Below are 12,461 nucleotides of genomic sequence, written 5' to 3'. Positions count from 1 at the left end.
CCGGCTGGAGGTGAGGGTGCAGGGGCTCTGGCTGGGCAGGCGCCGGGCGGCCCGGCTCCGAGTCCTGCCTGCAGGGCAGTGTCCTCTGGGCTCGGAGAGGGGCCTCCCAAAGCAGCTGTAGGCCCGTCGCCCTGCCCCGAGCCCAGCGGGCTGCCAGTCGGCTGAGGGACAGCAGCAGCAGGGCTGGGGAAGGAACTGGCCGTTATAAATAGCCCACGGGTCCCCCACCCAGCTGCACTGAGCTGCCCCCCGCTCTGACACCCTTCCCCTTTGAGCTGGGCCGTGTCTGGGGGAACCCTTCGGCTGGCCCGAGCCCCCAGCGGGCAGTTCTAGGCAGGGGCCGTGCTCACGGAGCTGGGGGAGGGAGGCCTGTGCCCGTGTGCCCAGGCCAGGCCCAGCTGGCAGGTGGCACTGCTCTCGCAGCAGGGAGAGCGCTGGGGCCAGGCGAAGCTCTCCCGGCCCTGGCCTTCACCGGCCGGTGTCCTTCGGTGCCCCCGGGGCCAGGCAGCCCTCAAGGGTGTCCTGAAGGTGGTGGCGTCCCGCCGGGATGGAAACATGCCAAAGCCTGGAGCTGCCAGCCTGCCCTGGAGAGCGGCCCAGCCTGCTGGCAGCAGTGCCTGGGGGGGGAGCCAGGCGGCTGTCGCTGCTGGGGCACGGCAGGGGCTGAGCCCTTCGTCCCCCCTGAGCTGAGCCAGGGCCGCTGTGGGGCTCGGGCCTGCGGGTGGTGCTGTTCTGGCTGGGCTGGCTGTTGGCAGGAGCCAGCCAGGTGCAGGGTGTCTACATGGAGCGAACACACGGTGCAAAGCCCCCTTTGGTCCTGCTTTACAGGTGTGGGGCCCAGGTGTGGGACGGGGGCGAGGACTCCCAGGCTACCCACATCAGAGCAGGGGCTGTGCTGGGACCCTGCTGACCATCCCGTCCCCTCTGACCCGGTGTCCTGTTCCACCCACCGGCTCCGGGGACGGAGAGCCCACCCTGGCCTAGGGCACCCTGCTGGCTGTCTCCTGCCAGCCGCTGGCCTTGGGCTGGGTCCCTGACAGGTCCCAGAGCTGCTCTCGGGGGGACCTGTGGGCTCTGCCCAGCCCCCCCCCCCCCGGAGAACTGCCATCGGGCAGTCTGGGCGCACTCGCTGCTGGGGCAGTTCCCGTGGGCTCCCGCCAGGCGTGGGGGCTGCCTGGAGACGGTGCCCAGGGGCTGGAGGCTGCCCAGCAGGCCCTGGTTCCTGGGGTTCCCCATCTGCAGCCGTCAGGGCTCTGGGCCCAGCTCAGGTGGAAGCTCTTTGGGGCTCAGGTCTGTCCGTACAGCACCCACCGTGGGGTGGCTCCAGTGCTACAAATCCTAACGCAGGGCCGGTGTTCCAATACCCTCCATTGCTGAGCGGGCCCCGGCCCCTGGGGATGCTCACGGAGGCTGCGACGCCACCGCCCTGCTCCTTGCTATCCATCCAAGGCCGCCCTCAGCTGAGCCCCCCAGACCTTTGCAGGGCCGCTGCTGCCCGGGGCCACTCCAGCCAGGCCTGGGGCTCCGGCTGCATTGACTCGCACGGTGCTACGGGATGCCCAGCACCCACTTGCTCGGGGCCCAGCCAGGCCCCCCCGTCACCCCCCATTTCCCGGTGGTGACGAGGTCGTTGCCTGCAGCCCAGCACGTAGGGAGGGTCCTGGGGAAGCCAGAGGTTCTGCACCCCCACTTCGCAGTCAGACGTGACTCAGCCAGCCGGGAACACAGCCTAGGGCAGAGCTTGTTAGCACAGAAAATCGCTTAAAACAGGGCAGTTACAGCCCAAGGCTGGGGTTTTCCACCTCTAAGGCAAAGCAAACCAGCCAGACCAAGAGGACTTTGGTTTCATCCCACTAGCTAAGCACAAGTCTGTCACGGACTGTGGGGGAGACAGGGCCCTGCACCCCCGGCTTCTTGCGATTCCCCAGGACTCTCAGCCAGCCAGTAAAGCAGAAGGTTTATTTAGCCAACAGGAACACAGTCCAGGACAGGTTTTGCAGGCACAGACAACAGGATCCCCCCAGTTAGATCCATCTTGGGGTCCCAGGAGCACCACAGCCCCCTTGGAGGGTCAGAGCCTCATCTGCGCCTCCCTCCATTCCCCAGCCAGCTCCTGAAAACCCTCTCTCCCCACAGCATCTCCTCCCCCAGCCTTTGTTCAACTTCCTGGGCAGAGGTGTCACCTGGCCTCCAACCCCTTCCTGGGTTCATGCTCAGGTATTCTGCCTCAAGGCCAGTCTCCCATCCCCCAGTGCAGATCGTCCTCCCAGGCCAACACCCCCCACTCAGCATTCACAGACCACAGTGAGAACAGTCACAGTTCGTCACAAAGTCACAGACACTCCAGTTTCCCAGTATCACCACCAGTGCCAATCGTCCTGGGGATGAATGATTATGAAAACCAGCAACCCAATAAAAGAAAAAGGGTTCTCTGATCCCAAAGGACCAAGCCCCAGACCCAGGTCAATATACACCTCAGATCTTACCCACAAATCACGCTGTTGTCAATCCTCTAGAATCTAAAATCTAAAGGTTTATTCATAAAAGGAAAAAGATAGAGATGAGAGGTAGAATTGGTTAAATGGAATCAGTTACATACAGTGATGGCAAAGTTCTTAGTTCTGGCTTGTAGCAGTGATGAAGTAAACTGCAGGCTCAAATCAAGCCTCTGGAACATCCCCCGCTGGGATGGGTCATTCAGTCCTTTGTTCAGAGCTTCAGTTTGTAGCAAAGTCCCTCCACAGGTAAGAAGCAGGATTGAAGACCAGATGGAGATGAGGCATCAGCCGTTTATAGGCTTTTCCAGGTGTAAGAACCTCTTTGTCCTTACTGTGGAAAATTACAGCAACATGGAGTCTGGAGTCTGGAGTCACATGGGCAAGTCCCTGCATACTTTGCTGAGTTACAAGGCATATCTGCCTCCTCTCAATGGGTCAATTGTGTAGCTGATGGTCCTTAATGGGCCATCAAGCAGGCTAGGCAGAGCTAACACCAACTCATCTGGGGTGTCTCCCAGAAGCACAGCACAAGTTTGAAGTACAGACAGAACAGAGCCAATACTCATAACTTCAACTACAAAATGACACATGCACCCAGACAGCATAATCATAACCAGCCACCCATAATCATAGAATCATAGAATCTCAGGGTTGGAAGGGACCTCAGGAGGTATCTAGTCCAACCCCCTGCTCAAAGCAGGACCAAACCCAACTAAATCATCCCAGCCAGGGCTTTGTCAAGTCGGGCCTTAAAAACCTCTAAGGATGGAGATTCCACCACCTCCCTAGGGAACCCATTCCAGTGCTTCACCACCCTACTAGTGAAATAGTGTTTCCTAATGTCCAACCTAAACCTCCCCCTCTGCAACTTGAGACCATTACTCCTTGTTCTTTCATCTGCTACCACTGAGAACAGTCCAGATCCATCCTCTTTGGAACCCCCTTTCAGGTAGTTGAAAGCAGCTATCAAATCCCCCCTCATTCTTCTCTTCTGCAGGCTAAACAATCCCAGTTCCTGGTCTTAGACACCTCATATGACCCCCTTTACATAAGATTTGGTGCCACTACAGGACCTTGGTTGCAACCATGTTCTATATGGTCCCAGATTATATCAATAACGTCACAGTGACCCAGCAGGGAGGGGGGCGGATTGACCTGGGAACGTCGTCTGGTTTTACTGGGGCTGTCTGCATGGGGGAGGGGAGAGCAGGGGGTGACTGAGCCGGGAGGGGGGTGGGGCGAGCCTGGGAAACTGGACAAAGGGAGAGGGGAGAAGGAGGGGGGAGCCGGCTGGAGGGGTTTGGGTGTCAGTTTGGGCTGGCTGGGAGGAGGCAGGAACCCCAAGTCTGGGGTCTAAGCTCCTTGCCCCCCAGAGGGACCTGGCTGAGGGGTCCTGGTTGTACCCACAAGCCCTGCTTGGGACTGTTCCTGTCGGCTAATAACCCTTCTGTGTTCCTGGCTGGCTGAGAGTCCCGGTGAATCACAGGAAGTGGGGGTGCAGGCAGGTCCGGTGCAAGGATGTTTCGTGCCCTAAGCAAATCTTCCATCTTGCGCCTTCCCCCACCCCTGCCCTGACATTCACCCCCCCCACGGCAGTTCCCCGCCTCCATCCTGAGGCGCTCCTCCCCTGCAGCAGTTCCCCCATCCGCCCTGAGGCACCCCCCTTGCAGCAGCTCCCCACCCCCCATCCTCTGCCCTGAGGCAGCCCCCGCCCCAGCTCACCCCTGCTCCGCGCACGAGCACCCCGAGCACACTGTCGCTGCTTCACTTCTCCCGCCTCCCAGGCGTGCGGCGCCTAAGCTGATTGGTGCTGCAAGCCTGGGAGGCGGGAGAAGTGAAGCGGCCACGGCGTGCTCGGGGAGTAGGCGGGGCAGGAGTGAGCTGGGGCGGGGAGTTCCCCTGCCTGCCCCCACTTACTTGCTGCAGGCGGCCCTCCCCGCGCTCCCTGCCCCAGCTCCCTCCGCCTAAATGCCGGCGGCCACCGGGGCAGCCAAAGATCCGGCCGCTGCGGTCACTGCCAAAGAAAATGGCGCCCCCCAAGTCCTAGCGCCCTAGGCAACCGCCTAAATGGTTGCACTGGCCCTGGGCGCATGGCCCGGACTCCCCCACACTCTATGACATGTACATGCCGCAGCTTCCACATCCAGTCATCCTCATTGTGACTTCCACTGCTGCCTCTGTATCGGTCAGAGGCTCCCACCTGTGACCACGTGGGACTGGTCGCACTGGGGGCTGGGAATGCTGGGGGCAGGCCTCTACCTATCTAGCAGAGCAAAAGGCCAGTGCACCCGAATGCCTGACACTCTGTCTCCTAGCAACGGATGGCCGGGCCCCTCCTGCAAAGGTGCATCTAAAGGTGTGGGAGACAAAGGGGTCAGGCGACCTCCTAGCCTGGGAGAGAAGCTGAGCAGAGAGGAGGGGCCGGAGGGGGCTGGGCAGTCTGGAATTGGCTGGGGAAGGAAGGGAAGCACAGAAAGGGCTCTGATCCCCGAGGGGGGTTGTGGGGTCCCAAGATGGACCTGACAGGGGGGGATCCTGTTATCTGTGCCTGCAAGACCTGTCCTGGACTGTGTTCCTGTCGTCTAAATAAACCTGCTGCTTTCCTGGCTGGCTGAGAGTCCTGGTGACTCGGCAGGGAGCCCGGGGGTGCAGGGCCTGGCTCCCCCACACTCCGTGACACCACCTAAACCCTGTTAGTCTGGGAAACACACCACAGCAAACCACCTCCAGCTACCGCAATACAGATCCCAGCAGGCACCAGAACACACCCCCCCCATTCGCTGGCCTGGCTAGTCCTCTGCCTTGCTCTCTGAGTGTCCCCCGCAAACTCCCCCTGAAACTCCCGTTTACAGCTCTGGTTGCTGGCCACTGTGCCGGGTCGTTGGCCGGGGGGTTGGGCGGTTCGGCACCAGGGGGTTGGACAGGGGGTTTGGCAGCTCAGCGGTGGGGGGTTGGGTGGCTTGGCACCAGGGGGTTGACCGGGGGGTTGGCCGGCTCAGCGCCAGGGGGTTGACCAGGGGGTTGGCCGGCTCAGTGCCGGCGGGTTGAGCGGTTCGGTGCTGGGGGGTTGGGCAGGGGGTTTGGCGGCTCAGCGCTGGGGGGTTGGGCGGTTCGGTGCCGGGGGGTTGGCCAGGAGGTTGGGCGGCTCAGCGCCAGGGGGTTGACCGGGGGGTTGGCTGGCTCAGTGCCGGGGGGCTGGGTGGCTCGGTGCTGGGGGGTTGGGCAGGGAGTTTGGCGGCTCAGCACCGGGGGGCTGGGTGGCTCGGTGCTGGGGGGTTGGGCAGGGAGTTTGGCGGCTCAGCGCCAGGGGGCTGGGCGGCTCGGCACCGGGTCGTTGGCCAGCTCGTTGGCCGTGGGGTTGGGCAGCACAGTGGCCGGTTCCGTGGGTGGCTCGTTGGCCGGGTGGTTGGGCAGCACAGTGGCCGGTTCCGTGGGTGGCTCGTTGGCCGGGTGGTTGGGCAGCACGGTGGCCGGTTCCGTGGGTGGCTCGTTGGCCGGGTGGTTGGGCAGCACGGTGGCCGGTTCCGTGGGTGGCTCGTTGGCTGGGTGGTTGGGCAGCACGGTGGCCGGTTCAATGGGTGGCTCGTTGGCCGGGTGGTTGGGCAGCACGGTGGCCGGTTCCGTGGGTGGCTCGTTGGCCGGGTGGTTGGGCAGCACGGTGGCCGGTTTGGCGGGTGGCTCGTTGGCCGGGTGGTTGGGCAGCACGGTGGCCGGTTCCGTGGGTGGCTCGTTGGCCGGGTGGTTGGGCAGCACAGTGGCCGGTTCCGTGGGTGGCTCGTTGGCCTGGTGGTTGGGCAGCACGGTGGCCGGTTCCGTGGGTGGCTCGTTGGCCGGGTGGTTGGGCAGCACGGTGGCCGGTTTGGCGGGTGGCTCGTTGGCCGGGTGGTTGGGCAGCACGGTGGCCGGTTCCGTGGGTGGCTCGTTGGCCGGGTGGTTGGGCAGCACGGTGGCCGGTTCCGTGGGTGGCTCGTTGGCCGGGTGGTTGGGCAGCACGGTGGCCGATTCCGTGGGTGGCTCGTTGGCCGTGGGGTTGGGCAGCACGGTGGCCGGTTTGGCGGGTGGCTCGTTGGCCTGGGGGTTGGGCATCGTGTTGGCCGGTTTGGCGGGTGGCTCGTTGGCCAGGGGATTGGGCAGCACTGTGGCCGGTTCCGTGGGTGGCTCGTTGGCCGGGTGGTTGGGCATCGTGTGGGCCGGTTTGGCGGGTGGCTCGGTGGCCAGGGGGTTGGGCATCGTGTTGGCCGGTTTGGCGGGTGGCTCGTTGGCCGGGTGGTTGGGCAGCACGGTGGCCGGTCTGGCGGGTGGCTCGGTGGCCAGGGGGTTGGGCATCGTGTTGGCCGGTTTGGCGGGTGGCTCGTTGGCCGGGTGGTTGGGCAGCACGGTGGCCGGTCTGGCGGGTGGCTCGGTGGCCAGGGGGTTGGGCATCGTGTGGGCCGGTTTGGCGGGTGGCTCCTTGGCCGGGTGGTTGGGCATCGTGTGGGCCGGTCTGGCGGGTGGCTCGGTGGCCGGGTGGTTGGGCAGCACGGTAGCCGGTCTGGCGGGTGGCTCGGTGGCCAGGGGTTGGGCATCGTGTTGGCCGGTTTGGCGGGTGGCTCGTTGGGCGGGCTCTGCGGCGCCATGCTCCTCTTCTCCCCCATGGGTCTCCGCAGCCCGGGGGCTCTCCTGCCTTTCACAGCCAAGGCCAGGCAGCAGTGGGGCGGCTCCGGGACAGGCTGCCAAGCAGAGGTGGGGCCTGGCTCGGCTGAGCTCCTGCGTCTGGTCGGCCAGGCGCCCGGGTTCCTTGTTCCCAAGGCAGGGGAGAGCGCTGTAGGGAACAGCCCAGCCCTGGGCCGGGACTAGCGGGGTAACCCCACTCCTCCCGGGGCTGAGCACTGTGAGTGCCCTCGGGCTCTGGGCAGGTCAGTGGCCAAGGGAGACGTCCGCTCCCCATACCCTTCTCGGGGGTCATGGACGTGGCTGCCTGGCTCATCTCCTGGGGTTGGGGGGCTGCCATGGGGTGCGAGGAAGTGGTGCAGTCGAGGGGCTGAGTGCCAGGCTGCCAATGCTGGGTGCTGTGTGTGTGGGCACCCCCTGCCCGCAGGCTCTGCTCTGGGTGTGCTCTGCGCTGCTCCGGCCCCAGCAGCACCTGCCTTTCCTGCTGCTCCTTGCACTTTGCCCCTGCTGCGGGTGGGGCGGGGCAGGGCGGGGTTCGGTTCCCTGCAGGGGGACGAGGCGGCAGTCCCAGCACACGGGGCTCCCTGCCTCATGTCGTCTCTCTCCCTACAGCCTGGTGCCACCGTGGCCGCAGCATGGAGCGCCGGCCCTGTCCTCGCCCGTCCGGCTCCACCGAGCAGCCGTTGCCTCAGCCCGTGGAGCGCCCAGGGGCTGCCCGTGCCCTGTAGCCCCCCCTGGCTGGAGCGGAGCTGTGCCCGTGGGCATGGAGAGGATGAGCTGGCTCAGCAAGCTGCACCCCCGGGCAGCGGGGCACCGAGCCAGCCGCGGCGCCAGCCTGCAGAGCCCCGTGACGGCTGACCCCGAGACCTGCCTCATGGTCTTCAAGAACCACTGGTGCCAGGTGAGGGTGCCCAGCGGGGGGGCTGGGCACGGGGCCCTGGTGGGGGACGATGCAGGGGGAGGAGGGGGAGCCGAGGACCCCCAAGAAGTGGGGTGCTCCCAGGCACCGGGTGGGTCTGTGCTGGAAACGTGGCAGCGTCACCGACGCCCAGGATGGGAACCCCCTTCAGTGTGACAGCCCTTCTCGGGGGACGGGGGGAGCCGTGGGCCCCTCCACCTCCTGGGACTGCAGCTCTCTGAGCCTGAGCAGCCCGTCTCTGCCGGGGGCCCTCCCAGGGAGTCCCCTCCCTCTGGACCTCCGGGGCCTCCCCTCCCAGAGGGGATAATGCCCCCCGAGCGGCTCTCAGCCAGCCTAAAACAGGAGGGTTTATAAACTCTCCAGCCTCAGGCCTGGCCTCCCTCAGCCCAGCACATCCCAGTCTCCCTGCGTCCTGGGGGGCTCCCCCTGGGCAGCCCAGAGCCCTGGGCCCCCCCAGCTCCTCCCCTCCTTTGTCCTCCGTCCCAGGTAAACAGGCCACTGGGGCCCTCTCCCGTCCGTCCTTTGTTCCCCTCGGGCTGGAGCCGGCGGGTAGGGCCCCGGGCCCCTCTCCCGTCCGCCCCCTGTTCCCCTCGGGCTGGAACCGGCGGGTGGGGCCCCGGGCCCCTCTCCCGTCCGTCCCTTGTTCCCCTCAAGCTGGAACCGGCGGGTGGGGCCCCGGACCCCTCTCCCGTCCGTCCCTTGTTCCCCTCGGGCTGGAGCCGGCGGGTGGGGCCCCGGGCCCCTCTCCCGTCCGTCCCTTGTTCCCCTCGGGCTGGAGCCGGCGGGTAGGGCCCCGGGCCCCTCTCCCGTCCGTCCCTTGTTCCCCTCGGGCTGGAACCGGCGGGTGGGGCCCCGGGCCCCTCTCCCGTCCGTCCCTTGTTCCCCTTGGGCTGGAACCGGCGGGTAGGGCACCGGGCCCCTCTCCCGTCCGTCCTTTGTCCTGCAGACCCAGCTGAGGGCCAAGCTGGGGTGGGCCTCTTAGTCTCCAGGTCACCAGTTGTGCTGACCGAGTGCAGCGCCTGCCTCAGTTTCCCTCCGCGGGGGCTGCCATGCCTGAGGGTGACGAGCGGGCCCGTGGCTGCCTGGGGGTCCTGACGGGCGGGAGGCCCACGGGGCTGTTGGCAGAGCAGCCAGGGACAGGGTGGGGTAAGAACTGGGACTGTGCCGATGGCCCAGGCACCGGGAAGGGGGGGACGGGTCCCAGAGCACCTGGCACAGTGTGGCCAGGCCCGGGAGCGCCTGGCCTGGGTGCCACGGGCTAGTCCCCCCCACCCCCCATGCTTTGATGGACCCAACACCCCACGAGACCTGCCCTGCTTTGAAACGGCTGGTGTCCCTGCAGCTCCCGGCTGGGGGCGGGGGTCCCCAGGGTCTGAGCTAGGCCCCACCTGTGAGCACCCCCTGTGACCCCCCCCAGCAGGCTGGACCCCCGGGGTCCCGCACTCCTGCCAGGGCCGGCCACGCAGCCTCACCGCCTCCGAGCCGGAGCCTCTGGGCCCAGCCGCCTGCGTCCCTCCCTCCAGCCAGGAGCCTCTGGGCCCCTCGTGCCCAGCGCGTCCAGCCGACGGGCCCTGGGGAGCCGGGTCCCCGCCGCAGCCCCCCCCCCCGCCAGGAGCCTCTGGGCCCCCCGTGCCCAGCGTGTCCCGCCGACGGGCCCTGGGGAGCCGGGTCCCCGCTGCAGCCCCCCCCCCCCAGCCAGGAGCGCTGGGCACGGGGGGCCCGGAGGCTCCTGGCTGGGGGGGGCTGCGGCGGGGACCCGGCTCCCCAGGGCCCGTCGGCTGGACGCGCTGGGCAGAGCTCAGGGTGGGCCGCAGGCGGCTGGGCCCAGAGGCTCCGGCTCGCAGGCGGTGAAGCCGCGTGGCCGGCCCTGGTGGGAGAGGGGCCCCCGGGGGTCTGGCCCGCTGGGGGGGGTCACAGGGGGTGCTCACAGATACGGCCCAGCTCAGGCCCTGGGATCCAGGACAGATGCCCAGCGAAGAGGCACTGCTGAGTGCCCTGGCCGGCCGTGGCACCCCCTGGGGTCCAGGGTCCGTGCGGGGATCGCCGGGGCGGGCACGGGGTGCTGGGACGCTGGTACAGAGCCACGGGATCCCTCTCTGAGGGGACCCCCCTGCTGCCCCCCGTGAGCTCTGCCATAGGGATCAGTGCCCCTCGCCCAGCAGGGGCAGCGACTGGCACAGCTGGGTTATCACCCCTGTGTCTTACCCTGCCCTGACAGCAGGGAGCCCTTTCCCACCCCACTGGGCAAGAGGGGAAACTGAGGCACACACGGGCCTCGTAACGGATTACAGCCACCCCCCTTTGTCCCAGAGCCGAAGGAAGCCGTGGTCACACCGTGCCCAGCCCACCTGAACAGCCCCTCCCTCAGCGCGGCTCCCCCGTGCCCTGCCCCCCCGCTCAGCGCCTGTCACCCCCCTGCGCCCTCCCCCCTGTTTAGCAAATACCCCCCCGCCCTGCTCATACAGCGTGTGCTGCCCTCCCCTGCGCCCTGCCCCCACACTCAGCGTGTGCTGCCCCCCCGCTCAGCCCCTGCCACCCCCCCGCCCCCCTCGCTCAGCGCCTGCCACCCCCCGTCCCCCCTCGCTCAGCGCCTGCCACCCCCACCCCCGCTCAGCCCCTGCCACCCCCCGTCCCCACTCGCTCAGCGCCTGTCACCCCCGTCCCCCCTCGCTCAGCGCAGGCCGGCCCCCCACCCCCTGCCCTGCTCATACAGCGTGTGCTGCCCCCCCTCGCTCAGCGCCTGCCCCCCCATCCCCCCTCGCTCAGCCCCTGCCACCCCCCGTCCCCCCTCGCTCAGCGCCTGTTACCCCCCACCCCCCCTTGCTCAGCGCCTGCCCCCCCGTCCCCCCTCGCTCAGCGCCTGCCGTCCCCCCCCCCCCCGCGCTCATCCCCTGCCCCCCCCCGCCCCCCCTCGCTCCGCGCCTGCCCCCCCTTCCCCCCTCGCTCAGCCCCTGCCACCCCCCGTCCCCCCTCGCTCAGCACCTGCCCCCCCCGTCCCCCCTCGCTCAGCGCGTTACCCCCCGTCCCCCCTCGCTCAGCGCCTGCCACCCCCCGTCCCCCCTCGCTCAGCCCCTGCCACCCCCCGTCCCCCCTCGCTCAGCCCCTGCCACCCCCCGTCCCCCCTCGCTCAGCGCCTGCCACCCCCCGTCCCCCCTCGCTCAGCCCCTGCCACCCCCCGTCCCCCCTCGCTCAGCGCCTGCCACCCCCCACCCCCCCTCGCGCAGCCCCAGCCACCCCCCGTCCCCCCTCGCACAGTGCCTGCCACCCCCCGTCCCCCCTCGCTCAGCGCCTGCCCCCCCGTCCCCCCTCGCTCAGCGCCTGCCACCCCCCCACCCCCCCTCGCTCAGCGCTTGCCGTCCCCCCCCCTCGCTCAGCGTGTGCTGCCCCCCCCGTGCCCCCTCGCTCAGCCCCTGCCACCTCCCGTCCCCCCTCGCTCAGCCCCTGCCACCCCCCGTCTCCCCTCGCTCAGCGCCTGCCAACCCCCCACCCCCCCTCGCTCAGCCCCTGCCACCCCCCGTCCCCCCTCGCTCAGCGCCTGCTCCCCCGTCCCCCCTCGCTCAGCGCCTGCCACCCCCCCACCCCCCCTCGCTCAGCGCTTGCCGTCCCCCCCCCTCGCTCTGCGTGTGCTGCCCCCCCCGTCCCCCCTCGCTCAGTGCCTGCCCCCCCCGTGCCCCCTCGCTCAGCCCCTGCCCCCCCCCGTCCCCCCTCGCTCAGTGCCTGCCCCCCCCGTGCTCCCTCGCTCAGCGCCTGCCACCCCCCGTGCCCCCTCGCTCAGCGCCTGCCCCCCCCGTCCCCCCTCGCTCAGTGCCTGCCCCCCCCGTCCCCCCTCGCTCAGCCCCTGCCCCCCCGTCCCCCCTCGCTCAGCCCCTGCCACCCCCGTCCCCTCCCGTTCAGCCCCTGCCACCCCCCGTCCCCCTTCGCTCAGCCCCTGCCCCCCCGTCCCCCTTCGCTCAGCCCCTGCCACCCCCCCCGTCCCCCCTCGCTCAGCCCCTGGCACCCCCCCTCCCCCCCTCGGTCAGCCCCTGTCACCCCCCGTCCCCCCTCGCTCAGCCCCTGCCCCCCGTCCCCCCCCGCTCAGCCCCTGCCCCCCCGTCCCCCTTCGCTCAGCCCCTGCCACCCCCCCGTCCCCCCTCGCTCAGCCCCTGCCACCCCCCCACCCCCCCTCGCTCAGCCCCTGTCACCCCCCGTCCCCCCTCGCTCAGCCCCTGCCCCCCCGTCCCCCCCCGCTCAGCCCCTGCCCCCCCGTCCCCTCCCGTTCAGCCCCTGCCACCCCCCCGTCCCCCCTCGCTCAGCGCCTGCCCCCCCGTGCCCCCTCGCTCAGCGCCTGCCACCCCCCGTCCCCCCTCGCTCAGCCCCTGCCACCCCCCCACCCCCCCTCGCTCAGCCCCTGCCAC

General features: G+C 68.7%; 1 protein-coding gene across 2 annotated transcripts in view; it reads left to right on the top strand.

The window, feature by feature from the left end:
- The window catches only part of FHIP1B (FHF complex subunit HOOK interacting protein 1B), a 34,546-nt gene that overhangs the window by 9,442 nt on the left and 12,643 nt on the right, over nucleotides 1-12,461 (top strand). For both annotated transcript variants that reach the window (XM_045025064.1, XM_045025073.1), the window contains one exon: nucleotides 7,761-8,049. In XM_045025064.1, coding sequence (XP_044880999.1) covers nucleotides 7,912-8,049 — 138 coding nt within the window. In that variant the 5' untranslated portion in view covers nucleotides 7,761-7,911. The remainder of the gene's footprint in view (nucleotides 1-7,760; nucleotides 8,050-12,461) is intronic.

This window comes from Mauremys mutica, chromosome 1 (assembly GCF_020497125.1).
Source record: "Mauremys mutica isolate MM-2020 ecotype Southern chromosome 1, ASM2049712v1, whole genome shotgun sequence".
Classification (NCBI taxonomy): domain Eukaryota; kingdom Metazoa; phylum Chordata; order Testudines; family Geoemydidae; genus Mauremys; species Mauremys mutica.
This window is presented reverse-complemented; position numbering and strand designations above follow the sequence as displayed.